This window comes from Gopherus evgoodei, chromosome 8 (assembly GCF_007399415.2).
Source record: "Gopherus evgoodei ecotype Sinaloan lineage chromosome 8, rGopEvg1_v1.p, whole genome shotgun sequence".
Taxonomy (NCBI): Eukaryota; Metazoa; Chordata; order Testudines; family Testudinidae; genus Gopherus; species Gopherus evgoodei.
In genome coordinates, this window is record NC_044329.1 from 62,725,224 (window position 1) to 62,751,450 (window position 26,227).

The 26,227-nt window shown below is 38.7% G+C and overlaps 1 protein-coding gene across 6 annotated transcripts in view; it reads right to left on the minus strand.

The window, feature by feature from the left end:
* The window catches only part of BRINP3 (BMP/retinoic acid inducible neural specific 3), a 317,732-nt gene that overhangs the window by 90,811 nt on the left and 200,694 nt on the right, over positions 1-26,227 (minus strand). For all 6 annotated transcript variants that reach the window (XR_004001693.1, XM_030573440.1, XM_030573437.1 and 3 more), the window contains exon 4: positions 24,304-24,494. Coding sequence is in view for 5 of the 6 variants with exons in the window: in XM_030573440.1 (XP_030429300.1) it covers positions 24,304-24,494 (191 nt within the window). In the remaining variant the exon portion in view is untranslated. The remainder of the gene's footprint in view (positions 1-24,303; positions 24,495-26,227) is intronic.

Sequence of the window (26,227 nt, forward strand, 5' to 3'; positions counted from 1 at the left end):
GCCATAATTTAGGACAAGCCTAAATCTCATTGGGAGACTAGGATTGCTAGGTGCCTAGGTTCCTTCTGAAAATGGCACCTAAGTCACTTAAGTGCTTTTTTGAAAAATTTACCCTTTATCTCAGGTCAGATCCTCTCAGCCAGTATAAACTGATGCATCTTCATTAACTTTTGTTGATTTTCGAAGGATCAGACCAATAATGTTCAAATTAATCCATCAGATATTATACTTTATGTTTAGGTGTTAGGACAAGGACTGTGCGATTATGAACCCTTTGGGGCTCATTTTACGATGGTTGGAAATGAACAAAAGCTTCAGGTTTTGGAGGAACAAATGTATTATATTTTATCCTCCCATGGGAACGGCCCACAGTAAGCACCTTCCTCTCCCATCTGCACTTCTTCCCCGACAGGGACTTCAGTCCACATCCCTTCAGACAAGCTTCTGGCCCCAGCTCTAGCTTGAGAAGCAATTGTAGGAGGAGCAAGTGTAACACCGACAGACCCCCATCGTCGGTGGGTGGGATCACACATGGGATCTCTGAAGCTTAGCGCATGAGCCTCTACTGCATGAGCTAAAAGCCAACTGGATGTTAGCTAAGGCTCTAAAACAGATTCATTAATCTCCCTCTCTCTCTCTAAGTGGTCTCAGTGCCACTAGATGGGACAGATAACCACACCCAGGAGGCATGTGGGTTACACAAGCAACAGCTGGGGAAGAAAGCAGGGTGTTTGGATTCTCAGTTGTGCAAGGATAGGGGAACTTCTAGAAGCATGATGTGAGGGTTGTGATTGCACAGATCCTCTGCCATAAGGCTAACTTTGAGTGAGATACAACTAAGCCACATAACTCCAGCGTGGCCTCCATAGTCTCAGCCAAATATTAATTGGATAATGTTTTGTACAGGGAATTCTCTGCTTTATGATTAGTGAGATGACCAGTGTTATTTCAGATAAATAATGATAGAAAGGCCTACTTAAGAGAAGGCAAAAGAAGAAAAGGTACATAGGAAAAAGCAGTTGGTTGAAAAACAACTCAAGACACAAAATGTGTAGAGATAGAAGGAGCTATGCCCATACCAGACTTACAAGCACATGCCAAACCAACTATACTGCCTTTGTGCCTCACCACTTTCCATTCATGTGTGCAAGTGGATCTTCAGAATAGCAGAGTTCATCTCTAGGGCCATGATTCCGTAATGAGGTGGTGGGTGGGTTCAAAAGTCATCCCATGTGAACCTCTGTAACATCAAGACCTAATGGGATACAACCATCATGTCACTTTATGTTAATGATTACCCCATCTAGAACAGATATTAACAATGGTAGCTCATTGTTGTTAACTCTGTTTTGAGTGAGATGCGTTATGTGCTTTCCCTGCAGCTGTAAGGTGCCTCTGAGCATACAGTGGCATATCTGTTCTTCCTGTCTACCATCCTATATCATCAGCCTTCACTGTATTTGAATAAACAGAAAACTTCAAAGTGACTGAGTTCTTGTCAGTCTGGCCTAATGGTTGGAGCGTAATGTAATTTGTAATTTGTAATTTGTTTACATTAAGAAATCAGAATTTCACAAATCTTTTCCCTTTCTTTATCAAAGCCCTTATGTATCCATAAAAGGTGACCAATTGGGATGCTGGACCGATGCTGCTACTGAGCTTAAGTATCATCCTGTTGACTCCTGCAACCAATCGTGGCACAGTCAATTGGACAGTTTCTATCAGGGTTAGCTGCACTTATTAGGTTGCCAGAGGACTAGCTTTGCTGCAGGCTGGCCCCTGATAGATCTAAAATCACAATGTGCCACTTTAAAAAGATCTAATCCTCCCAAGGAGTCTTACAAATATTTGATCATTGGGATTTAATTTCAGTAATTTTATTCTTAAAAAAAAAAAGAAGTCCAATATGATTTTGTCTGCCACAAAAACACATACACACTCAAACTGTATTTAAATATCTGACCTGATGGTAAGCAGATGTTTAAATGGACAAGACAGATAAAGGATGGGAAGGAAAGAGAATCACAGAGAGGTAAAATAATTTGCCTAAAGTCACATGATAGGTCTGTGACAGAACTAGAAATAGAATCCAAATTTCTTGACTCTGCCCAGGTCATAAGACTATAAACATTTCTGCATTAGACTAACTAGGCTTCCTAAATTGGATTAGCAGACTGAATAATTAAGTAGAGTACTTGTAACTTTGAGTACTTCTAAAGGCATTTAGTTACCACAGTGAAACTTAGAAAAATAATAGATTAGCTAGATAAAATAGAAAAGCAAAAAAAGACCTCAACGAACAAAAACAGTTGAGTTGAAAATCTTCAAACTCCATATATCTTCCACAGGGAAGTCTTTCTTGATGTATAAAATCCTTCATGGAAGGCAGATCCTAACCTACTAACAACTGAAGTAGTCTTATGGAAATAAATCAATCAATCTATGTCGATTTACCGCAGGTGAGTTCATTAGTGCATGAGTCCACAGTCCTAACACCATCTTATAAGTACACACTGGTAAGGCTGCTTGACCTAGCTGAGCCACCAGCCTCTAATTCATCCCCACTTTAAAAAGGTAAGTGAATGAGCACCATAGCGACCCTTTGGAGAATTTCAGATAACAACGTAGTGGTTCTTGATATCTTTATTTCATGAACTAGACAAGAAGAACATATTTAATATAAACAAGGCTGCTCTTGGTATTAGGCTCAAGAGACAACATAGCCAGGCAGAGTATGTGCTCAACTAGAAAATCCTTCAAAGCCTCTTAATTTGCTTACACCTGGAGCTCCACAGGCCTATCAAATTTTAAAGCCTCTTTGTTAGACCTTACATGGATCTTTTGTAATGTGCATTTTATATTAATGTTTTAAGAGTGTTCAAAGAATATAGGTTTCTGTGTAAACATTTTTATTTTTAATCTCTCCTTGACTCTGTAACAAAAGTCAGACACTTTCTAAAACCCTGCATAAGTGCAGGGTAATTGCTTCTGCTTCATAATGACAGGTTTGTTTTTTTTCTAACTCTAACCAGTATAAAAGAGGGGTTTGCATGTTTCCCTGAGTATGAGGATGTAGGAGTGGGACATCGGAGGTCCTAATAGGAAGAGATTAGTTTGAAGAGAGAAAGCCTAAGCCAAAGTACAGAGTTTGTTGTAGCCATCTGCTATTAATAAGGGCGAACCCCAGGAAGGATTTGGATTATCCTGTGTTCAGCAGGGTGGGAACTCCACCTTCCACAAGCTCATTTTGTCTCCAACAAAATTACTTGTGAAGCTAAAGCCTAGTAAATATCATTGTGGTGAGAACAGTGAGGAATAACAGATTTATTTGGGCATAAGGTTTCGTGGGTAAAAAATCCACTTCTTCAGATGAACATATTGTGGTGAAGCGCAGTTGCAGAGGAAGACTACCTATTTCCTCTCAAAATATGTTAGATAAAAAGCCCTAGCCATAATCACCCATTACATTACATACTGCATCCCAACACGTGGAACCCACTCCACCTACACATCTGCCTTGAGACGTCTCTCAGCATTGGCAAATGATGTTCTTTCAGAAGCTTTTCATTTTAGAGCCACTGCTAGCTTAGATATAGGACAGTCTTTGGTCCAAGATTTTGTTCTGTTTATATTTTATAGTATTTTATTCTGGTTTTGTGTTTTAATTAACATCCCATATTGTTTCATAAGAGTTATGAATAAATGTCTAGTTCTCAAACTGCCCTAGTACTGGTGGGACTTCACACATTGATTTTTTGCCAGCATTATCTCCAGAATGCCCATATAATGTAATACTTTTCCTGAAAAACCAGAATATGCTTACTCCCTTTACAATAACTTTTATATGGACTACCCTTTATTTCCATCAGAGAGGCTAGTGATGCTCAGTTCTATTTTTGATGGAATCCAAGGGATGACTGTGACACTGAGGTCTCTTTTTGCCAACTAGCAAATGGTTCACTGTTTTTACAAGCAACTCCTGTCTCAGACTTGACAAACTCACTGCACCTAATACACCACTTTCATGTATTTATCTGTGAATGGTTGCATGTGAGGTATCTACTGAAAGTTTGTAACTTATCAATACTCATAAGCATGGTAAGATGTGTGTACTGGCAATAATTATGGAATAATATAGTTATATTGAAAGCTACACCTTATGGTGCAAAAGGGGATCCTCTGTCTCAGAGATGGCCCAATCAAGTGGGAGAGAGTTGTCACCCATCCCTTGTAAGCCAGTGATTTCATGCAAGGATCTATTGTCTACCCTTTCCCCATCCCAGAAGAGTCAATGGAAACGTATCAAAGATGACTGCAAACAATCAAAACCACTTGGAGGTAAAAAGGAAAATTATAGCAGACAGGGTATTGCCCAAACTGTGACTTAAGACTAAAGATTGATTCATTATATTACAGGGTGGAGAAAGACACTTTTCATTCATTCACTGAGGAGACAACTTGTTAAGAAGGGGTGTTTTATGAAAGGTTGGATCCTGGTTCCTGGAAAGCCTGTCTCCTCTGCAATAGACTGAACTTTGGCTGGGAGGGAGGGAGAGGGCAGGTGGGAGAGAGAGACCTACTTTATAAGGTAGGAAAGGTAACTTCTATGATTAATACATGTAGGCCCTAGTTCGCATTTTATGCTTTTGTTTTGTATTGTAACCATTTGTGTCTACCACACTTTCTTGTTTCTAGAGGAACCACTATTCTTTCTTTAATAAACCTTTTTTGTTGTTGATTTAAGTGTTCACAAGTGCTGTGTATTATACAAGAACAATGAATTAAGGTAAAACTGGTAAACTGGGGAGGAGAGGATCTGGGATTTCTGTGAGCAGCTTGTGTTGGGCTAACTTGTAACAGGGACATGCTTCCAGGCGACTCAGAGACTGGGGTGCACCTCTTAACCTACAAGTGAAGACAGGGCTGACATAACCCTGAAGGGAGTGCTTGAGTGGCTGACAGATGGGTGATGTTTGGGACCTAACACTTAGCTATCCCAGGTAAGATTTTGTCTTGCTGGAGGCAGGGGATAACACGGTGACTCACAGTCCTGGGTATCCAGAAAATTGTCAGAATGAAAGAGAATTTAAAAAAAAGAATTGATCAGATGTTACAAAATGGGGACAATTACACTTACCCATCTTTACTAATCTAAAGCACCTTTCTTCTGAAGATTGCAAAGTGCATTGCACACATAAAGGAATTAAGCCACACAACTCCCATGTGAGATAGGAATATATTATTTTTCCCATTTTAATTATGAGAGAAAGAAAAGCACAGACAAGTGCAAATGACTTGCCCAAGGTCATAGAATGAGCCAGGAATAGAGTCCAGAACTCTTGACTATACGCTTCCTACTGGATCACATTCCTTTCTTTTACTAAGTATTATTACAACATCCTGGAGGATAAAATATTCACAAGGGGTTAAGGGCACAAGACTAACTTCCAAAGTCAGAGCAAATAGCTCTAACAGCTCTCTGAGGAAGTAAAACAGTATGATAGAGATTTCAGGGAATTGCTCTTTTCCTCTAAAAAGCAACAAGAAATTTATCCTGATGTGGGAGGAGAAATGTAGTAGGACATAAAAAGGCCTACAGAGAGCTCTTGAAAGCATTTAGTTTAAATATATGCTAAAGCTGGACTTTAGGCAGAAGGTTCTGAGAGAGGATTTGCATGTGGATAAAAAACCTCTTACAAAGGATGTTAATACCATGAATGATCTTGAGCTCTTAAATGAAAGCATTGAATGTTGGACACTGATTTGCATTTATGAAGGACTTCTTACACTGAGGCAAACTTGAGAAGCTTTATTTTATCTCTTTACCACTTCTGTGGTTTTTTTTTCCCCTCAGAACTTGTCTTTTCTAACTTGCGTCTGCAGTAAAGTTAGAATTAGATTTTTATTTGACATCACAATCTGTTATCTTGGGGGAATATGTATGTTACTACAGAATCAGCATTATGAGGCAGGATTGAGTAACAGGAGAGAATGAGCTTTAGCAACACCTGATCACAATGGTCCCTCTGGCCTTGGAATCTACGAACAATAGTGATAAAGAAAATATTTAATGGAGATTAAATAAATTTGCTTGGTCATTTGAAAGGGGCCATGCTTCTCAGACTGTGGCTTGGGATACCTCTGGAATCCTCCTCATGCAGATTCGGCAGCAGGTCTATAGCAAAGACAAGAAAGCAGCGTAAAATACTGTAAACTCTGCTGGCAGTAAGCTGTGCTGCTTTGCTGTTACTTTGACCCATGTGTTTGATGGAGAAGAATTCAGCTGAGACTTGCCCACTTCACTTGTGGAGCTGCAACTCTGCAAAGTGCCTGTGAAGAGCTTTGACAGCATTAGGGAGATATTTCATACTATGAAGGTAGCTATGGGTATGTGCTGGATGTTAAGCACATGCTTAGGTGCTTTGCTGAACTAGGATCCTATTTCCCTAGTATTTGTCCTGCCTCCTAACTAAATATATTCTGTTGTGTTTCCCAGTGTATATTGCATTTGCTTTATTAAGTGATCTATAAATAGGAAAAAGTGTCTTTTCATTATGTATTTTTGTCCTTGCTGCTTAAATTTATTATATTAGAAAATCAAGTCTTGTCTAAACTATATCCTGGAAGATACCATAGCCAACTGATTATAACATCAACCGTAATGAGTGAAATTGAAAGAACAAGGATTATTTTAGACTCTTTAAATTTTTGTTGCTCTTTGTTAATATTTAATTAACTCCAATTATTGACAAACTATTGAGAAAAAGAAAATTCTTAGTGAAAAATTCAAGCCCCAACTCCTTAAAGGTGCAGGATGGGAAAGTTCCTGCACCAGTTCTATATTCCTTTGCAAAGCCCTCCAGCAAAAACAGGGAAGACAATGCATTATTTCCTGATATAGGTAAAGTAAAAACACATTTAATAACCAAAATATATAAGCCTCTTTTATAAATTATGAAGAAGTAAAAAAATTAAAAAGTCACAAACCTTTTATTTTCCTTTTCAGTTAACTTTTAGAAAAGTTTTCCTAACTAGAAATTTCAAGATTAAATTTACCAAGTAAATCAATATAGGATTTTGCATGTTTTAAAAGCTTTAATGCCTCAACAATTATTACAAAGGTATTTAGTTTCTTTTGTAGATCCACAGGGTTTCAGTTATATAGTGACTGAGGATGTAAATTACAATGCTTGAATTAATGAACTGTATTTATTTCTTACATTCGGTATACAGGGATCAATGTAGCTCTGAATGTTATATTTCAGCTAGAGAATTGGATTTAGAATAAATTCCACTTAAATAGGCCAAAATATGAAGGAGGAAAAACAAATTGAATGAGACTCTTCAAACCATTTTCTTCTTTATCTGCAACATTTGAGTCATTATTTATTGTTACATATTAAGAGCCCCATAAAAAATCAAGAGGGAAAACAAAGAATGTTTCTTGCAGTACTCTAGGTGCTGCTTGAAAAGATACAATTATGTGCCATTACAAATCTGCATACTAACTAGGCAGTCATGTACCAATGTTCTCTATTGGTATTACCATTATTATTACAGTACTGGAGTATGATAGACTGACATAACTAAGCCACTGCAGCTGTGCCTTTATTTATTCAGGTAGAAAACAAGAAAGGAAATGGTAATTACCTACAAGAATATGAAGAGTGTTAGTGCCAACAAATGAGAAGTATTATTTAAGGTAGTCCAAAGGAATATACCTAAGAACAAAGGATTGAAATTAAGAAAATGGCAATTTAGGCTGAATGGAGAAGACTGATTTTAGTTCCATAAATGTCAATCTGGAGAAACTTCATTAATTTCATTGGCGTTGGCTCCTTGTGTAATTGAGATAAGAGTATTTCACAATACTAGGGGGGAAATCATAACCCAGGGATCTGTGTCTGTGGAATATATTCCCCCAAAAAACGGGAGATATTTAAAACTAGACTAGAAAATATACTGGACAATTAACAATTAATTATATAAAGCATAATACATAAAGATATAATAGATGAATCAGTTGCCCTTTTCCATCTCTAACTTCTACCATTCTACATACAAATTGTCATTGTTAGTGTGTTGCATGCTACAGAAAGTATAAATCTTACCAAAATACTACACGTGGCCCTCCATGTGGAGATGGGAACAGCAATCAGAGTGAACTATTGTGGTCACTCTGGAATTTAGTGACTTTGTTCTTTTGTGCCATTATTTAATAAACAAAATAGGATGATTATAAGCTTAGTTATCATTATAACATCCAGGCCTATGAAGATGCTATAGCTATTTTCTTCCATGCATAAAGGTACCATTCAGTATTGAGATACAGGAAAGCTATCCGTGAAAACATGTGACTACAAGAACTAGAGAGAGGAAAACACTAACTAGTGAAGCAGAAACAGAGTTCAGGTACAGGTTTGCTGAGTTGGAAAAATGAAAAACGGGCCCAGCTGATAGTAACAGAAGGTGGGAAGGCAAGGAAGAAGAGAAGAGTGATTAGTGCTACAGGAATAGGGAAAGAATAAATGGAGATAGCCAGTATTGGAGCCCTAGGAGAACAGAGGAAGACTTGAAGAAGATTGCAAGAGAGAACAAAAGACAAGAGACTTGCAGCCAGAAAGAATAGGAGGAAGGCTGGAGAAGCACCACCAACACCAGGAAAAGGCAGGTCTATATGTTTAATGCCTTACTACGAAGAACAGATCTGTCATCATAGTTGATCAGAGAATAGAAGGGTGTGCTGTCTGCCAGGAGCTAAGATACAGGATATGGACCTGAGGCTGAAGAGAATCCCAGTGGAAGCAGGAAAGAATCCACTGATTGCCTTTCAGATAGGGACAAATGATACTACTAGGTCTTGCTGGAATGCAACAAAAGAGACTATGCCAGGCTTAAAGAAATGGAGATTCAGGTGATCTTCAGTGGATTCTATGTGTTCCTAGGGGAGGACAACAAAGGTGAGACAAGATTTTGATGATTAACAGATGGCTCAGGCAATGGTACTATAAGGAGGGCTTTGGGATGTTCAAACACTGGGAGGCATTCATGGGCAGAGGACTGTTCTCATGGGATGGAACTCACCTAAATAGATAGAAATAGTAGTCATGACTGGAGTATAGGGACTGAAGGCTATGTGCTGTCCAGGAAAGTCACAAATAAAGGTAAAGGTGATGGAGTAACATTGCATATTAATGATAGACTGTAAAGAAATTATGAGTGATGGATGAAACAGTCTGTTTGCATCAAAATCATTTGGGAAAGAATGCTACCAGAGGCTTCCATGGGACAGTGTTTGGAGTATGCTGCTGACCCTCAGGATCTGATCTGGATAGGGACAGAGACCTCTTTAATGTTTTTAATGAAATGAAAACTACTGGGAATTGTGTGAATATGGGATATTTTAACTTCCCAGATATAAATTGGAGGACAAGTACTGCTAATAATACTATGGCCCAGATGTCTTCTTAAATAATTGCTGAACTTACAAGAGGTGATTCCATTTTAGATTCGGTATTGGTGAGTAGTGAGGACCTCATAGAGGAGAATTATAGACATTATAGAGGACAAGTGATTATGAGCTAATTCAGCTTAAGCTAAATGGAAAGATGGAAAGATCTGGGTTGCAGATGGATTTTTGTTTATTTCAAAAGGGCAAAATTCAAAAAATAAATGAAATTAGTTAAGGAAGTAGACTGAACTGAAGAACTCAAGGATTTGAATGTGGAAGAGGCTTGGAATTACTTTAATTCAAAGTTGCAGAAACTATCTGAAGCCTGCATCCCATGCAAGGGAGAAAATGTAGGTAGGGGTTGCTGATGAAGTGGATGTGCAAGCAGCTCAAACAGGTGATTAACAGAAAGCAGAAAGCCTAAAAGGAATGGTAAATGGGATGGAGCAGTGAGAAAAGCTGCCTCTTGGAGGTCACAAAGTATAGGGATAAATTGACAACTTCCAAACACTAAGCAGAGTTGGACCTTGCAAGGGAAATTAAAACCAATAGTAAAAGGTTCTATAGTCATATATATAAAAAGAAAATAAGGAAAGAAAAAGTTGGACCACTAATCACTGAGGAGATTAAAGATTATCCAGGCATGGTCCAACACCTAAAATACTGTATATACTCATTCATTAGCCCATTTGTTTATAAGCCGACCCCCCAAGATGGATAAGTAAAAATAGCCAAAACTTTATGACCCTTTCATAAGCCGATCCTATATTTCAGGGGTTACAAAACTTTGGCTCCCAGCCCATCAGGTTAAGCTGCTGGCGGGTCGGGATGTTTCGTTTACCTGGAGCGTTCACAGCACAGAGCCTCTCAGCTCCCAGTGGCTGTGGTTTGCCATTCCCAGCCAATGGGAACTGTGGGAAGTGGCGTGCCACTTCCTGAAGCTCCCATTGGCTGGGAATGGCAAACCGTAGCCACAGGGAGCTGAGAGGCTCAATGCCTGCAGATGCTCCAGGTAAACAAAACGACAATGTATTAGATATTCAATTCAGTGATTCCATAGAGTTTAAAATCATCAAATTTTGGTGTACACCTGTTTATAAGCTGACCCCCACTCTTTGATATGTCACTTTTTTACCAAAAATATTCGGCTTATGAATGAGTATATACGGTATATATTTTGCCTCCATTTTTAATAAGAGTAATGAGGAGTTTAGGTGTTGTGGCAGGGTGACTAATGGAAATGAGGATATGGAAGTACAACTTACCACATCCAAGGTGGAAGTCAAACTCAAACAGCTTAATGAGACCAAATCAGGGGCCTCAGATAAACTTCATCCAAAAATATTAACAGAACTGGCATATGAAATTGCAAATCCAATAGTAAGGATTTTTAATTAATCTGTAAATTCAGAGGTCATACCCTATGACTGGAAAATTGCTAATATAGTTCAGTTTTTTAAGAAAAGGGGGAAGTGGGGAGTGATCTGGGAAACTACAGGCCTGTTAGTTTAATATCAATTGCATGCAAAGTCTTGGAATAATTTTTGAAAGAGAAAGTAGTTAAGGATATAGAAGTAAACAGTAATTGGGATAACATACAACATGGTTTTACAAAAGATGGATCATGCTAAAATCAACCTGATTCCCTTGTTTGAAAGATTAACTGATTTTTTAGACAAAGGATATTGATAAGGTCTAATCAATCTGCATTTCAATAAGGGATTCCCAGATTCCCAGGTATAGTGAGGCGGTGTGGGTCCCTGCCACCTCAGAGAGAGACAAGCCCCTCCGGATACCAGAGTGGACAGAGCCAGCGAACTCTGAGCCTGCCCTCCAGAGGGTCAGGTGTGGCACAGGAAGTATAAAGGCCTGACCCCAGAGCTCACTGGGAGGGCAGCCACTGAGAAGACCAGATGCCTCTGGCCTACCTCCTGATTGGGAAGCCCCAGTGATCTGCCACGGATCCAAGCGCTGGCAGGGCCTGCCTCAGGCCAACTACCTGGAGGAGTTGCTGACCCTGCCCCAGGCCAGCTACTCGGAGGAGTTGCCGAGCTTGCCCCCGGCGGAGTTGCTGAGCCTGCCCATGGTGCTGGACCCCCTGAGGACACCACTCTGACCCAGGTACCTGAAGAGGGGGAGTCTGGAAGTAGCCCAGGGGCAGCTGACCCTAGTCTGGCTGTGACACTGCAAGAACCCATGTCAGTGTGTTGCAGCCAGGATCCCCACTGAGTAAGCAGTGGGTCTTCTGCTGCTGCTAGAGCTCCAGGCTGGGATGCAAAGAAGTGAGAGGGCCTGCGTCCCCCCCCCCCGCCACCCAACTCGCGGGTGGCAGTCTCCCCACTCCCAGGCCTTCGGACCTAGGGCCTGGGCTCACTTTGTATATACTGTTATTGCTCAGTCCCTGCCTGAGAGCCTGAGCACCTGACTCATCCTTGCCCCACCCTGACCAAGGGCCTGGGCTTCTGACTAACTGTGCTTGTGTCTGCCCTTACAAAGGGCATGGAAGATTCCTGTGGTCAGACTAATTCCCTGCTAGGCTCCATCCTGAACTTAGTGGGATGGTGGGGGTCCCCGCCGCCCCAGAGAGAGACAAGCACCAGCTAACCTCTCTACACATGGGAAATTATTAGTTAAATTGGAGAAGATATGGATTAATATGGGAAGTTACAGATGGATAAGGAACTGGTTAAAGAGGAGACTTCAATAGGTCATACTGAAATATGAACTATCAGGTTGGAGGAAGGTTACTAATAGAGTTCCTTACGAATTGATCTTGGGATCAATCTTATTTAGTATTTTTATTACTGATCTTGGCAGAAAAAGTGAGTGTGCTAATAAAATTTGCTGATGACACAAAGTTGGGAGGTATTGTCAATATGGAGGAGGAGCAAAATATCATACAAGAAGATCCAGCTGACCTTGAAAACTGGAGTAATAGAAATGAGATGAAATGTAATATTGCAAAGTGCAAGATTATGCATTTAGGGACTAATAACAAGAATTTTAGCTATAAGGTGGGACCTGATCAATTGGAAGTGACAGAGGAGGAGAAAGACCTGTCTTAATTGGTTGATCATAGAATGACTAAGCAACCAATGTGATGCAGCCATGAAAAAGGCAATTCTATGATGCATCAGGTGAGGTATTTCCAGTAGAGATAGGGAAGTATTAGTAAAATTATATGAGGCACAGCTGAGACTTCATCTGGAATACTGTGTGCAATTCTGATCTCTCATGTTCAAGAAAGATGAATTTAAATTGGAACAGGTGCAGAGATGGGCTACTAAGATGATCAAAGGAATGGAGACTCAAAGAGCTTGGCTTGTTTAGCCTAATCAAATGAATGCTGAAGGGAAATATGACTGAGTTCTATAAATACATCAGAGGGATAAATATTAGGGAGGGTGAGGAGTTATTTAAGTTTAGTGCCAATGCTGACACAGGAACAAACGGATATAAACTAGCAGATACTCTGTAACTTGAAGTCTTTAAATCATTATTTGAGGACTTCAGTAACTCAGTCAGAGGTTAGGGATCTATATCAGGAGTGGGTGAGTGAGGTTCTGTGGCCTGTGATGTGCAGGTCACTGGGGCTTCCCAGTCGGGAGGTAGGCCAGAGGTGGTCAGATTAGGTGATTATGATGTTCCCTTCTGGTCTTAAAGTCTATGAGTAGCAATGAAAGGCTTTAAAATGCTATCATTATTCTAAACCACTGTAAGTTTATAGCTGCTAACTCTGCATCCCTATTGCCCTAACCAAGACATTTTTCACTAACCAGGGTCCATTGTCCTTAGTTTTTATGAATGTTATCCCTTATTTCTTAGAGTGAGTTCACAGGTATGGAACTGTTCTCTGAATGTTCTACGCCTCGCTAAGGCATTTTCTGATCTGTTGACAGTCCACAGCTGGAAACCAATTAGAAGAAGAGTAGAAGTGATAAAGAGCTCTGAAATACATTTCTCAGCAGTGCCCCTGCCCATCCTTTCTGGAAATGCAAGCAGGAGAAAGAGAGAGAGTGAGAGTTGCTTATTTCAATGAATACCTTAAATATAAAGAAGCAACCAGCCAATGTTATCTTGGTAAATATTATTCCCCTAAAAGACATGAATGTCATTTATTGAGTTATATGCAGACATGTCGTTCTGGAAATCCAGATACTGCATAGATTCCAGGTTAATCCTGTTCCACACAGATATATTTGAAATATTTTATTAATGTCCAGTTGAACAATGTCTCTCACAGCAATAAACATGCTCGGTGCCCCTTATTAATACAGGTACTCCATGAAGCCCAAGAGGGATTTTGCTAAGCCTTATAGCTATTGATTTTACATGGAAGGTATTCAAATTCTATGGTGAAGGGCAGCACTATAAAAGCCTAAGATGTATATGTGCTTGACATTATTAATATTCATATATATGAGGTTGACTTTATGTTTGTCATACATTGTGCTATCTGGCCCATTATTTTGCTGTGACTGTTTTGGAATTAAATTTGTTTCCAATGATAAAACATTCAGTTGCAGGATATGCTTGGCGACGTAGCTATTCTGGGATTATTACACATCTTGTGACTATTTTTTTTTTCTTTTTGGTGGGTGTTTCAGTGCAGTGGAAAATATCTTGCAATATATTCTTTCTTATTAAAAAATGTAATTAAAAACAAATTAAAGCCCAGAATCAGTTATGTATTCCAGCTCTATGGTTCAAATAAGAGAACATGAAGAGTGTCATGCTGGGTGATATATAATCCTCCTAGAAAAATGCTGTATTTTCTGGGGAAAAAATTGACTGAAATTAAAATGTTAGTTGCATTCAATATTTTTCACAACATTTTCCAGTTTATCAACATAACAAAAATAAAAATATTTTTGTTTTTCAAAAAACTGAAAAAAGTTTTTCCTCTCCAAGGGCAAGATCTTATTCCACTTGCCAATAAGTTTAATTATCTTCTTAGCTAAAATTCCCCTACTACTGCTTCCAATGGATTTTATTTAGTAATTATTATTATTTTGGTTCTTGGCCTTAAACAGCTGTGTAGTGTTGCTAATTCAGTTATCATGCACCATTAGTTAAAGGGAACTTTTAACAGACTTCTGGAGCTCCAGTTTTGCTGGCAGCTGGGATGAAGTTATCCTTGTACTATGTACTCAGGGCCTGTCATAAACAGATAGTTAGGGGTTAATTTCTCTTTTACCTGTAAAGGGTTAAGAAGCTCAGTAAACGTGGCTGACACCTGACCAGAGGACAAATTGGGGGACAAGATACTTTCAAACCTCGGTGGAGGGAAGTATTTGTTTGTGTTTTTTTGTTTTGGGGGTTGTTCGCTCTTGGGGCTAAGAGGGACCAGACGTACACCCAGGTTTTCTCCAATCTTTCTGAATCAGTCTCTCATGTTTCAAAATAGTAAGTATAGCCAGGAAAGGCGGATTAGTCTTATGTTTGTTTTCTTAACTTCTAAACGTGTATTTTGCTGGAAGGATTTTTACCTCTGTTTGCTGTAACTTTGAATCTCAGGTTAGCAGGGGGGGAGTCCCTCTAGTCTATATGAATCTGAATACCCTGTAAGCATTTACCATCCTGATTTTACAGAGATAATTTTTACTTTTTCTTTCTTTAATTAAAAGCTTTCTTTTTTAAGACCCTGATTGATTTTTTTCCTTGTTTTAAGACCCCAGGGGATTGGGTCTGAACTCACCAAGGACTGGTGAGGGGAAAGGAGGGGGGGAAAGGTTAATTTCTCTTTGTTTTAAGATCCAAGGAGTTTGGATCAGTGTAGCCTCTCAGGGTAACCCAGGGAGGGGAAAGGAGGGGGGATGGTTTATTTCTCCTTGTTTTAAGACCCAAGGGGTTTGGGTCTTGTGTTCCCCAGGGAAGGTTTTGGCCAAACAGGAAGTGTGCCAAACACTATATTTTTGGCTGGTGGCAGCATTATCAGATCTAAGCTAGGAATTAAGCTTAGAAGGGTCCATGCAGGTCCCCACTTTTTGGACGCTAAAGTTCAAAGTGGGGAAAAACCTTGACAGGGCCCAATCCTGCACTTGGCTACACTGATGTAAATCCTGAGCAGAGAATCAGTTATCTAGAGTAGGGGAAACTGGGTGAAATCTATGGCCTGTGTCATTGAGGAGGTCAGACGAGATGAGCTAATGGTCCCCACTCTATGATTCTTGTCCATTTGTTTTTTTCCATCCACTTTCTTCCTCTGGAAGAGGAGGAAAAATGAAAGAGAATAACGGGAAAACACCGCAAAATGTGAATGCGTAATCATGAGGAAAGCAGACAGAGGATGGGGAGTTTTAAAGCTGAAGAATAAACCATCTGGGAGAGAGGAAACTTGGTGCTTTCTACTTTGCAGAGTTTTCTGGAAATTGTTCCATTGGGTTGAGCGCAGGGCAGAGGTTTACCCTCCAATCCCTGATAAAATGCCCTAGATCTTGAAAAGATCCATGTAGAAGCTTCTTACCACTTCTCTATTGCCTGGACCACTGGTCTTTGACAACCTTGAACATCACAGCTCCTCCAGGATCCATGCTTCCAGAGTTTCCCTCTAAACCATTTGTCCTTACTTTTAAACTATTTCATGCTGTGTTACCAACTAGTTAGGGCATATGATAACCTCTTTAGGGGAGGTTTTCAAACAGAGAGAATCCAGAGAATTCCATTTGGTCTCCCCACCCACTCCAACTCTATGGAGCCTGATGGAGAGCTTCCATGATGGAGCTTGGCTACCTTCATTTAATATATATAACACCTACATACACAAACCATAGTACAGCCAGAATAAGGGCTTGATTCAAATCAATACAAGTGAAGACATTCAGAGGCTCATAACATTAAAACTCTGTCATTAATCCATATGGAATAGAGTTTTCTTTGAGGGTTCCTTGACACAATTTCATTCTAGTTCTCACTGTTTAATGCTGGTTTAGTTTGGTTCCAAATTGCAATGAGAAAAAGAAGAAAATGAGAAAAAAAATAGTCTGAAAAATTTAAGGAAAAATGTTACATCATTGCTTGTTTAGTAAGAGGGTTATATTTTGGTAATACCTAGAAGCAGATCTCATCTTGGCTCAGGAGAAAGTGTATCAGGGAGCTGATTTCAGTTGGATGCAGGGATACAGTTTTCCCCTAGCTTAGGGTCCCCAGTGAATGCTACCTTAGTAAGGGATTGGCATAATGCAGTAGTGGGTGGTGCGAAGGGGGAAGAATTGGTAGAAAAACTGACTCATCAGCAGGGAGCTCCTTCGAATCAGTGGAATTTTCAGTTGGTATAGCATGTTGGGGGGGAGAGGATAGCTCAGTGGTTTGAGCATTGGCCTGCTAAACCCAGGGTTGTGAGTTCAATCCTTGAGGGGACCATTTGGGGATTGGTCCTGCTTTGAGCAGGGGGTTGGACTAGATGATCTTGTGAGGTCCCTTCCAACCCTAATAATCTGTGAATCTGTGATTTTAACAGCCTGACATAACTGTGTTTGTCCTGTGATACAGCATGGCCAGAGGGCAGCAGGAGAGTGTTAGCAGGGAGCCTTATTCCCTGCAAGGAGAAGAAGGTTTGCTGTAGATTAATTAGAGCACCTGAAGCCAATTAGAGCACCAGCAGTCAGTCATGTGATAAAAACCCCTTGCTTCAGTCAGATAGTGTGGGAGTTGGAGCAGAGAACAGTTTTGAAGAGAGACCAAAATGAAAGTTTGGAGGAGTGCTGTGGTGGGCTGAGAAATCCAAAAAAACCCTAGGTAAGGGGCACCTGGCTTATGTAGAAGGAGGACAAGAAGCCCCTTCACAAGCTGAAGGGCAGGAGAGGGAAGTAGCCCAGGGGAAGGAACTGCTAGTTCAAGTGGTTCACCACAAACCTCAGGGCTCCTGGGTTGGGATCTGGAGAAGGGGGCGAGCCCAGGTCCCTCCGTCTCCACTCCCCTCCTCAAGGACAATAGGGGGGTAATTGAAATACAGATTCAGAGGCAAGCAATGGTGCCCTGAACCTTCCCCAAAGAAGAGAAAGTGTGAGACTCAGCATAACAGTACCAGCAATTTGCCACAGTCCTCTTGTTCTACAAACAAAGAGCATCAATGATATTTCATACACCATGTTATGAATATGGTTCTTATCTGTTCAACACCGTAGTTTTTGGACCTCAATATCTGACTAGCAAATCTGAATGGATTTGTGTGATCCAACCTAACATTTTTATGTTCTTCTCAGTGTGGAACTTAAGTGCAGTCCATCTGCAATACTGAGCACTGGGACATCACTGGTCTGAATTCACTCACAGTTTTGTGAGAGGTACAATTATGGCTTCTGGTGAAGTGGACACTGAGACTTATTTGAACAACAGTCTTTGAGCTGTTTCTTGCAATCCCATTAAGTTGTTAAGGTGGTAGATAAAGCCTGAATATTTTAAGCACCACAGGTTTGTCTGGAAGTTACACTTCCAACTTCAGTATAGACATAGGCATGCAGATGCTTAGAAGAGGGCCTATAAAGTCAGAGGAAGAGAGGGCTCCAAAGTCAAGTGTCATAGGACTGGACTGAATACCAGACTAGGGGACTTCTCTGTTACTCTCTTTTGCTTATAGTAGCTTTCTTTGATTTCCAGTTATATGGTGAGATGTTCAGCAGGTGTAAATTAGTGTAGCTCCATTGAAGTCAATAGAAAAATATGAATTTAAATTAACTGGAGGTCTGGCTCATAAAATTTATCCCTTGTGAAAAAGTATTTACTGACTATAGCTATATTTTGTTTCTGTGGAGTTGGTCCCCCAGTTTCATAGTGAGAGAGCAAGACAATCCCTGTTCCACCAACCAGTGAGGAGAGGAGAGGAGATAGCCCTACCCTCACAGTTGCCAGAAGAGATGGAAGGAGAGGAGATAGCCCTACCCTCACAGTTGCCAGAAGAGATGGAAGGAGAGTCAACAGCCCTCCCAGCATTCAATGAGAAGCTAATCCAGAAGCTAGTGAAACGTCCATAGCAAAAAGCTTTTAAAATGAACATACAAGTGCAGTAATATTGGATCTGTAATACTTCAAACATGACACGATGTACATTTATGTAAATATACATGCAAATTAGATACAGCTCTCAGGCTTCTGGCAAGTTGGCACTGAAGCCCTGGAGGCTGCAAACTGTTGATTTTGAACATTAATCTAACCACTTACACTAAAATGCATGTATTAAAATACTATTGAAATAATGTATATATTGGAATATTTTAAAATAAGGTAAATATTGATACAAGTTTTGTGTAATACCCTTAAATACTTGTTTTCCAGTTGGCAAATAGTATCAAGAATGCTATGGCTTGATATCTTTATTTGGAGAGTGTCACAATGACAATATACTGTTGAGTTTTAATAGCAAGGCCTCCATCAGTTCTGCACATATTGTATTCGAGATTAATTATATCACAATTAACAAACCTGATTACATTCCTCAGAAATACTGGCACCAGTCCCTTCCTTGCACTGTACATTTGCATTCTTGAGAACAATTGTTCTGCTTAAGATAACATTATTTTACCCCAGCTGATTAAAAATAAAGATTTAAAAGACAACTTCCCCTCACCTTTTATGACATATGTTAGGAGTGGGATAGAATAGCTGATAAATTAGCAGCCTAATGCATCAGAAATTCAGTCCCATAAATTAGACATCAAGGATGGACAGAAAATGTGATTTATCACTCTAATTTTCTTGTTGGGAATGTGAAAATTGATATACAAATTTATCAAGTGTTAATTGTTCTGAGTGCAATGGATATCACCTTCACATTGTTATCGGAAAGGACAAACGGTACTTAATTAATATTTTCTGTTTCCTGCAAATAAGCTGAAATTCTTTTCCTTTGGAAGCTTAAAGACCAATGTCCCATCTGTGAAGTGGAAGCAGTTTAGGAATTCTGCAAGAGGGACACCCACTCTTGCACAGATTAGGAGATAAGTAAGGATGAGATGCTCCCTGTGGAACTCCTACAGTGGATCAGCCATAGAACCCCTAAAGTGGATCAGAGCTAGGCTAATTCCTGCACACTTTACAAAGTCAGTAGCTTTTTCTTACTTCTTAACCCCTTAAACAAGACTGAGGCAAGGATTTATAGGAGCCATTCTGTCAACTCATTATCGTTGTTGTTGTAGTTGTCTTCTAATATTCTGTAGCATTTACTAATGCGTCTAGGAGCGAACAATGCCTGGTGGTTCAAATGTTTTGTAGTGCATGATTTTTCAAAGTACAGACACTAGTTTTTGTAGGTGATTCAGCAGGAATGGGATTTATCGAGTGATCTGAATAAGGTGAATGTGAAGGCTTAATAAACAGATTTTGAAAAGGCATTCTTAGCATAAGGGGAATCAGTGACAGGTCAGATATGTAGATCTGGCCTTTATGATGTTGAGCCTAAATGGAAGAACAAAATATTTGATCTTGATGCATGGTGCATTAAGAAAACAGTGAAATGACTCAGTGTGGATTGTGTGGTCAAAGTGATGGCAAAAAGCTGATTTGGTGGCAGTATTGCACCTAAATGCACTTGTATTAGCTATGTGGTATTTATTAACTTCACTTTTTGTAAGAGAATGAAGATGTATGTCAATTCTACTTTGTATGCACAGGAAATTTTCAAAGGCTCATAACTCTCACACAATTTTCAACTGTGTATACAATGATCCTTTTCCTCAGTAAGGTTTATTGCTATGCTAAGTTGCAGCTTTCTATCCCTCAGCCAGTTTGGCGGTAGAGAGATTCAAAACAAGTTTGCCATTAGAGATGGTTGGAAAGTTTTTGTCAAGGGATCACAAGGGTCATCTAGTCTAACCCCCTGCCAAGATGCAGAAGTTGTTGTGTCTTAACCAGGGGTCAGCATCCTTTCAGAAGTGGGGTACCGAGTCTTCATTTATTCACTTTAATTTAAGGTTTCACGTGCCAGTAATACATTTTAATGTTTTTAGAAGGCCTCTTTCTTTAAGTCTATAATATATAACTAAACTATTGTTGTATGTAAAGTAAATAAGGTTTTTAAAATGTTTAAGAAGGTTCATTTAATTTTAAATTAAAATGCAGAGCCCACCCAGACTGGTGGCCAGGACCAGGGCAGTGTGAGTGCCACTGAAAATCAGCTCACGTGCTGCCTTTGACAAGCATGCTATATGTTGCCTACCCCTGGTCTAAACCATCCAGGACAGACGGCTATCCAGCCTCTTTTTGAAAACTTCTAATGAAAAAGCTTCCGTAACCTCTCGAGGCAGTTTGTTCCATTGTCCTACTCTTGTTACAGCTAGAATTTTTTTCCTGGGATTTAATCTGAATCTGATATGCTGTAATTTGAACCCATTGACTCTTGTCCTTTCTTGCCACACAGCGCAGGACATCTCAATCTTTTTTACGGTAGCCTTTCAAGTATTTGAAGACTATCATGTCTTCCCCTTAAATTCTTCTTTTCCAAACTAAACATACCCAGTTCCTTCAGCCTTTGCTCATATGGCTTACATTCTTTCCCTCTGATCAACTGAATTATGACTCAACTCCTTTTTTTAATTCTATCAATTTTGATGAAAATTTATTTAGGAAAAATTGGCTAAACATTTCAAAAATGTCCTGGAACAAAAAGTACTGACTTTTTTTTCCCATTTCAGATGACTTCCTTTCAAAATTGACTTTACTTCATATTTTTTTTAAAAGGAGAGGGGGTCAAAATCAAAACTAAATATTTCAAATGTATTGCAACAAAATGTTTTTATTGAGCCCGAATGAGTTTAATTGTTGCTGAAGCTCCTGCTATTATTTATTTATCTATATATACACACTACAGAACATGCATTACATGGCCTGTAAAAAAAATAACATATGTTCCTGTGACTCCTGAAAAATTTGAAGTTTACTAAACTCCAGATGTTATCCTCTGTGGCAAGAAAAGTTCTTGTATCTGATTCCTAATCAATGTTAGTCTTTAATGTTATATGTAATTCAAGTTTCATAAACTTCAGAAATTTAGATTTAAGGCTTAAAGTCACTGTGCTGCCAACTCTTTCCATTTTATTATAAATATTTTGAGTTTTCCTTTAAGTCCCAGCACATGGAATCATTTGTTTTATGTAAGCATCTGAGGGGCTGTAATATTATATATACACACCAGTTTCTAGTCCTGATGATTGTAGAGAAAAGCTTGAAATCATGATCCCTATATGCTCAAAAACCAGAAGGCAAAACCAAACATGGACAATGTGGTTTTTTTTTTTTTTTAAAAATCATGTTTTTTAAGTTAACCTTTTGATCTCTACAAACTTGGCACTTATTTTTTTTTTTAATTATTGTAGCTGGAAATCCTTAAGTCTTCTTCAATTCTTTAATACTGTTGAAGTTTTGGAACAGTAGATGGCTTTTCCTGCCGTGGACTGTAGTAAAAGTGCATGAATTACAGTGTTTAATTCGCATCCAGAGTTCTGATTTTATTTTTAATATCCACTAGTACCTTAACATTATTTTAATGTACATTTTCCCTGAATTTATTTTTATCATTTCAATACATTGGTTTAAAGAAATGGGGAAAATATCACCTATAATATTCATTTTAAAATCTGATATCCATTTAACAGACAAATCAAGAAGCTGAAAATTGTGAAACTATGGCTAAGATTTTCAAAGCCATCTCAGAGATTGGATGCTCAATTTCCATTAAATCTAAGTCTTGAGTTTCCAACCTGGCAGTAATCCATGTATTTATTTGTGCGTTTATTTTAATTATTTGATCCATTTCCAATACATCACATAAAATAAAGATTTTAGACACTTCTTAAAAAAATACGAGGTGAATTTTTCACCCCTTCTCTGTCACCTAATCATCAAATAAATGTGCCAGAATGTCATCAAGGAGCTCTAAATGTTCTGTGTCTAGTGGGGAAGGATTTTGCTGGCACAGGCCCTGTATAAGAAAGTTATAAGGCTGCCTTCAGAGGACCCACTTACTATCACTGACCTAGGGAATAGAGATTCCGAGCAACACTGTGGCCCATAACACAGATCAGGAAAGAAATTCTAAATTATCCAGCATCTGGAACACATCAGGATTGGGAATACACAAAGATGTCTTAAAGCAATCAAACGCACAGCTCCTCCTGGACTGTGAATTCTGTAGAATTTCACCCATGCTATTTTAGGCCCTGATCCTGTATGATCTGCCACAGGTGCAGGGATCTGCCTGTGAGGTGGGTTTTGTAGGATTTGGACCCTATTCTAACTGCAACATCAATGCAATTAGTATAAATAAAATGGCTGAGATATAAGATCACAACCTGGGTGTGACAACAGTCAACTCTATTTGATACCCCTCTAAATTAAAAGAGCCAAAGGCAGTATTTTGAAAATTTGTGAAAAACAAACATATTTCCTTCCCTTCAGTGCTCTTTCATTCCAAATTTCAGTTAGCATTAAGTTTTTCTAGTGAATAAAATTCTCTGAAAATGAAAATGTTATGCAAATAACAGATCCTCAATCAGAGTGATAGTATAGCATAAATAATTTCATACACTGGTATTGTCACATATGACGTGTACCATTTTCTAGAGGCCTGCTGCAGTTGATTACCTAAATCGGACATGTGTGATCTTGAATACCTTCTTTGTAATTTGTAGATGTGTTGATGGACTATAGTTTCCATTTGCATGCATCTCATGAATGGTGATGGGGTAAGGGGAGAACGAGGTGATTTTGTGCTGTTTGCTAAAAACTTTGTTATATAGTTAACACTCATTACCCAAGTCATCATCTGCATCTGCCAATGTTTAAATATCTGTTGATTTCTTCTGTGGGTCTTTTCAATATAAAGAAAAGGTCTCCTTTCCAAACCTCAGAGATTAGTCTATTTTTAAATTTACTTCAAATCTGCACATTACATAACACTGAAGGATAAAAATAAGAAGACACTTTGTACTACGACGCTATAAATAATCAACTAATATAGTTGAAAACCAGAAATTGTTAACTAAAGGCTAATTCAAAGCCTCCTCAATTCAAGAGAAAAATTCCTGTTGACTTCAATAGATTCTGAAGTAAAAGCTTTATAATGAAGGCACCTCCTATTAAAAGTACAGTTCAATTTGCTTCTCTATGTCTAATATGAAATCCTGTCCTGAAAGAAGATATTTCTGCTAAGTCAACTCACGCTAACCATTTCCATTAAATATATGTATTATTTCTTCACTTGTTTTAAAAGCACAGCTGGATAGCTGTACAAATGCATGGATATTGTTTCATACAATACCTACAAAGATACCTACACTACTTGGGGATGCAGAATCACTGGAGAAATCCTAAGGCAGTTGAGTAAGTAGACGTGGCACATGCTTTGTGCTGGAATACTAGTGTAAAGCCTGTGTAATGGAGGACACTATGTGGTCTACAATATTTTAGACAAATTAAGTTGGGTCTAAAATTCTGTAGAATGAGAACATGAAAGGAATATATTTTTCAAAAATAGGCGTCCAGGATCAAATGTATGGATGATGATGATGATAGATAAATAAATAATCACTGGGAAATTTCAAATTGTGTGTGAGAGTATTTTTACACACAACTGCATGGACAGCATTTGCAAGTTACTTAGGCACATGTTTTTTTTTAAAAAGTCTGAAAGGAAAACAATATGAAGTAAAACTATCTATCTGTGTAGCTGAAATTATAGACCTTGCATCAAACAAATTGTACATAATACTTAATTTAAAGTGCAGGACATGGAATTTAACTAAGATTTATTTCCTAACAAGTCTGTTTTATCAATGAAATCCCAGGCATGTCTGGTAAGGGGAGGATCTATTTAATCTGTGAAAATGTTTGCAGCGAGACTCCAGAACAACTTCTCATACCTTGATGGCAGTGGAGGCAATCTGAATATGGTGAAGTCTACGGAGAGTACTGTCCCTGTCAATGAAATAAGAGGCTGCCAGTTGGTGCAGAGTCTCCAGAGTCACAGAAGAACTATTGGTGCTGGGATCACTTCCTTCTGATCGCTTACTCAGCTTCCGCTTGTCCACAAAAATTGTGAGTGACTCCTCTCCTGTATAAACAATATATTAAAACAATCAATTACATCTTCCATATCTCTTATTTTGCCTGAAATATGTTGCAAGGCCAATGGTGTTAAAATTTAGTGTGTAAAGTTAGGCTCCTAAGAAGGAGAGTTTTAAAAGTATAAGTGGCAGGCACCAAACTCCCATGGAAGATAAGGGCCTAACTACTATTTGTGGCTTGAAAATGCTTATGGGAGGTCAGGGCCTAACTGTCGTTTATGTCTTTGAAATTCTTCCTCTTAAGTCCATATTTAGGCATCCAAGAAAGAAGCCTAATTTCCAAAAATGCTGAGTACCAAGCATTTTCAAATGAAGTCAACAGAACTCTTTGGGTGTCCAGTGCTTTTGAGAATCATGCCACTTGTCTAGTTGCATCAGTTAACCACATTTGAAAATTTAGGCCTAAAAATGTAATGCCATTCTTCTGGCACTTATTAGAAACCAGTTAGAAATCAGAAGAAAATGACAATTTTCATATTTCTGGTTCCTTAATTGACTGTATAATAAAATGACCCAATTCTTGTGTACTTCCAGTGGAGTTACACCAGGAATGAGTTTCCTTCAAGGGATCCAACCTTACTTGCTTATCCTCAGTATATATTTTTCTGAAGATTTAGTTTGCATGAGAGCTAGATTTAGAGGCTGTCTCCAAACCTTTATTTTTATTGTTTTAATTACTTATACGACCAAAAAATACCAGTATTATACTTTAGACCTGACTTTATTATGATGTTTTGGGTTTTTTTTCCTATGTCTTTTCATACATTTCTGGTCTGGACTCAAAGCTAGGTACCTTATTATATACATGGACTGAAGTGTTTGCTAGTAAACGTTGTATTGGAACCATCTGTTATATCAGGTTATTACATTTTTCAAGGGTCGGGGATGACTAGTTCTCTCTTGCTGCCTTTGCACCACTGTACCAACACAAAACTGAGCTAAACCCAATTTAGTCAACAAGTTAAGGTATGTTTACAACTGCTTTTCATCATTACCACTGAATAGTGCAAAGCTAGTGGAAGACGTATCTTGCCTCAGGCCTCTTTTACATAACCTTTTGTAACTGGAAAAAAGACTTCCACAGTAGAGCTGTGTTTACAAATGCAAAGAGAAGATCAAAGAGGATTGCCACATAAGAGGTTTACCTGTTCTCCTATTTCTTTCAGTTCTTTTTCTTATAGAAAAAATCCTACAGGTTTTAGAAAATTGTCCCTGTTGTAGATTTGTGTAAGATTGTTAAAAACAGAACAGCTTCCCTCTGAATATCATTCTCTACTAAACTCTTAAAATAATTTCTATAGAGCCTTTTTGATAAGATTACTGTTAAATTTTAGAGGAAATTTCCATAAGGTTAATGATTACTTCTCATGGAATAGGTTTTGTTTTTTTTTTGATACTTTACAATGAAAATCTTTGTTCTGCTGACTTCTATGGGATGAAGATTTCACACTTAGTTTTGTGATGGGTTTAAATGAAATCAGAAAATGCCACTGCAGAAAATAAAACTTAGAAGTAAGAATCTGATGATGTGTGGAACAGCAGGAAATGTTACTACAAGTCCAAATTAATCAAAAACTCATCTTTTTAAGGCTGTTTGCTAATTTTGGATTTTCAGAGTTTAATCTGCCCATGAATTGAATGAGCAATATCAGTTCACCTTAACTTTAGATGCCAAATATCTACACAGACTACTGTTTCCTCATTCCCAGAAGGGAATCTC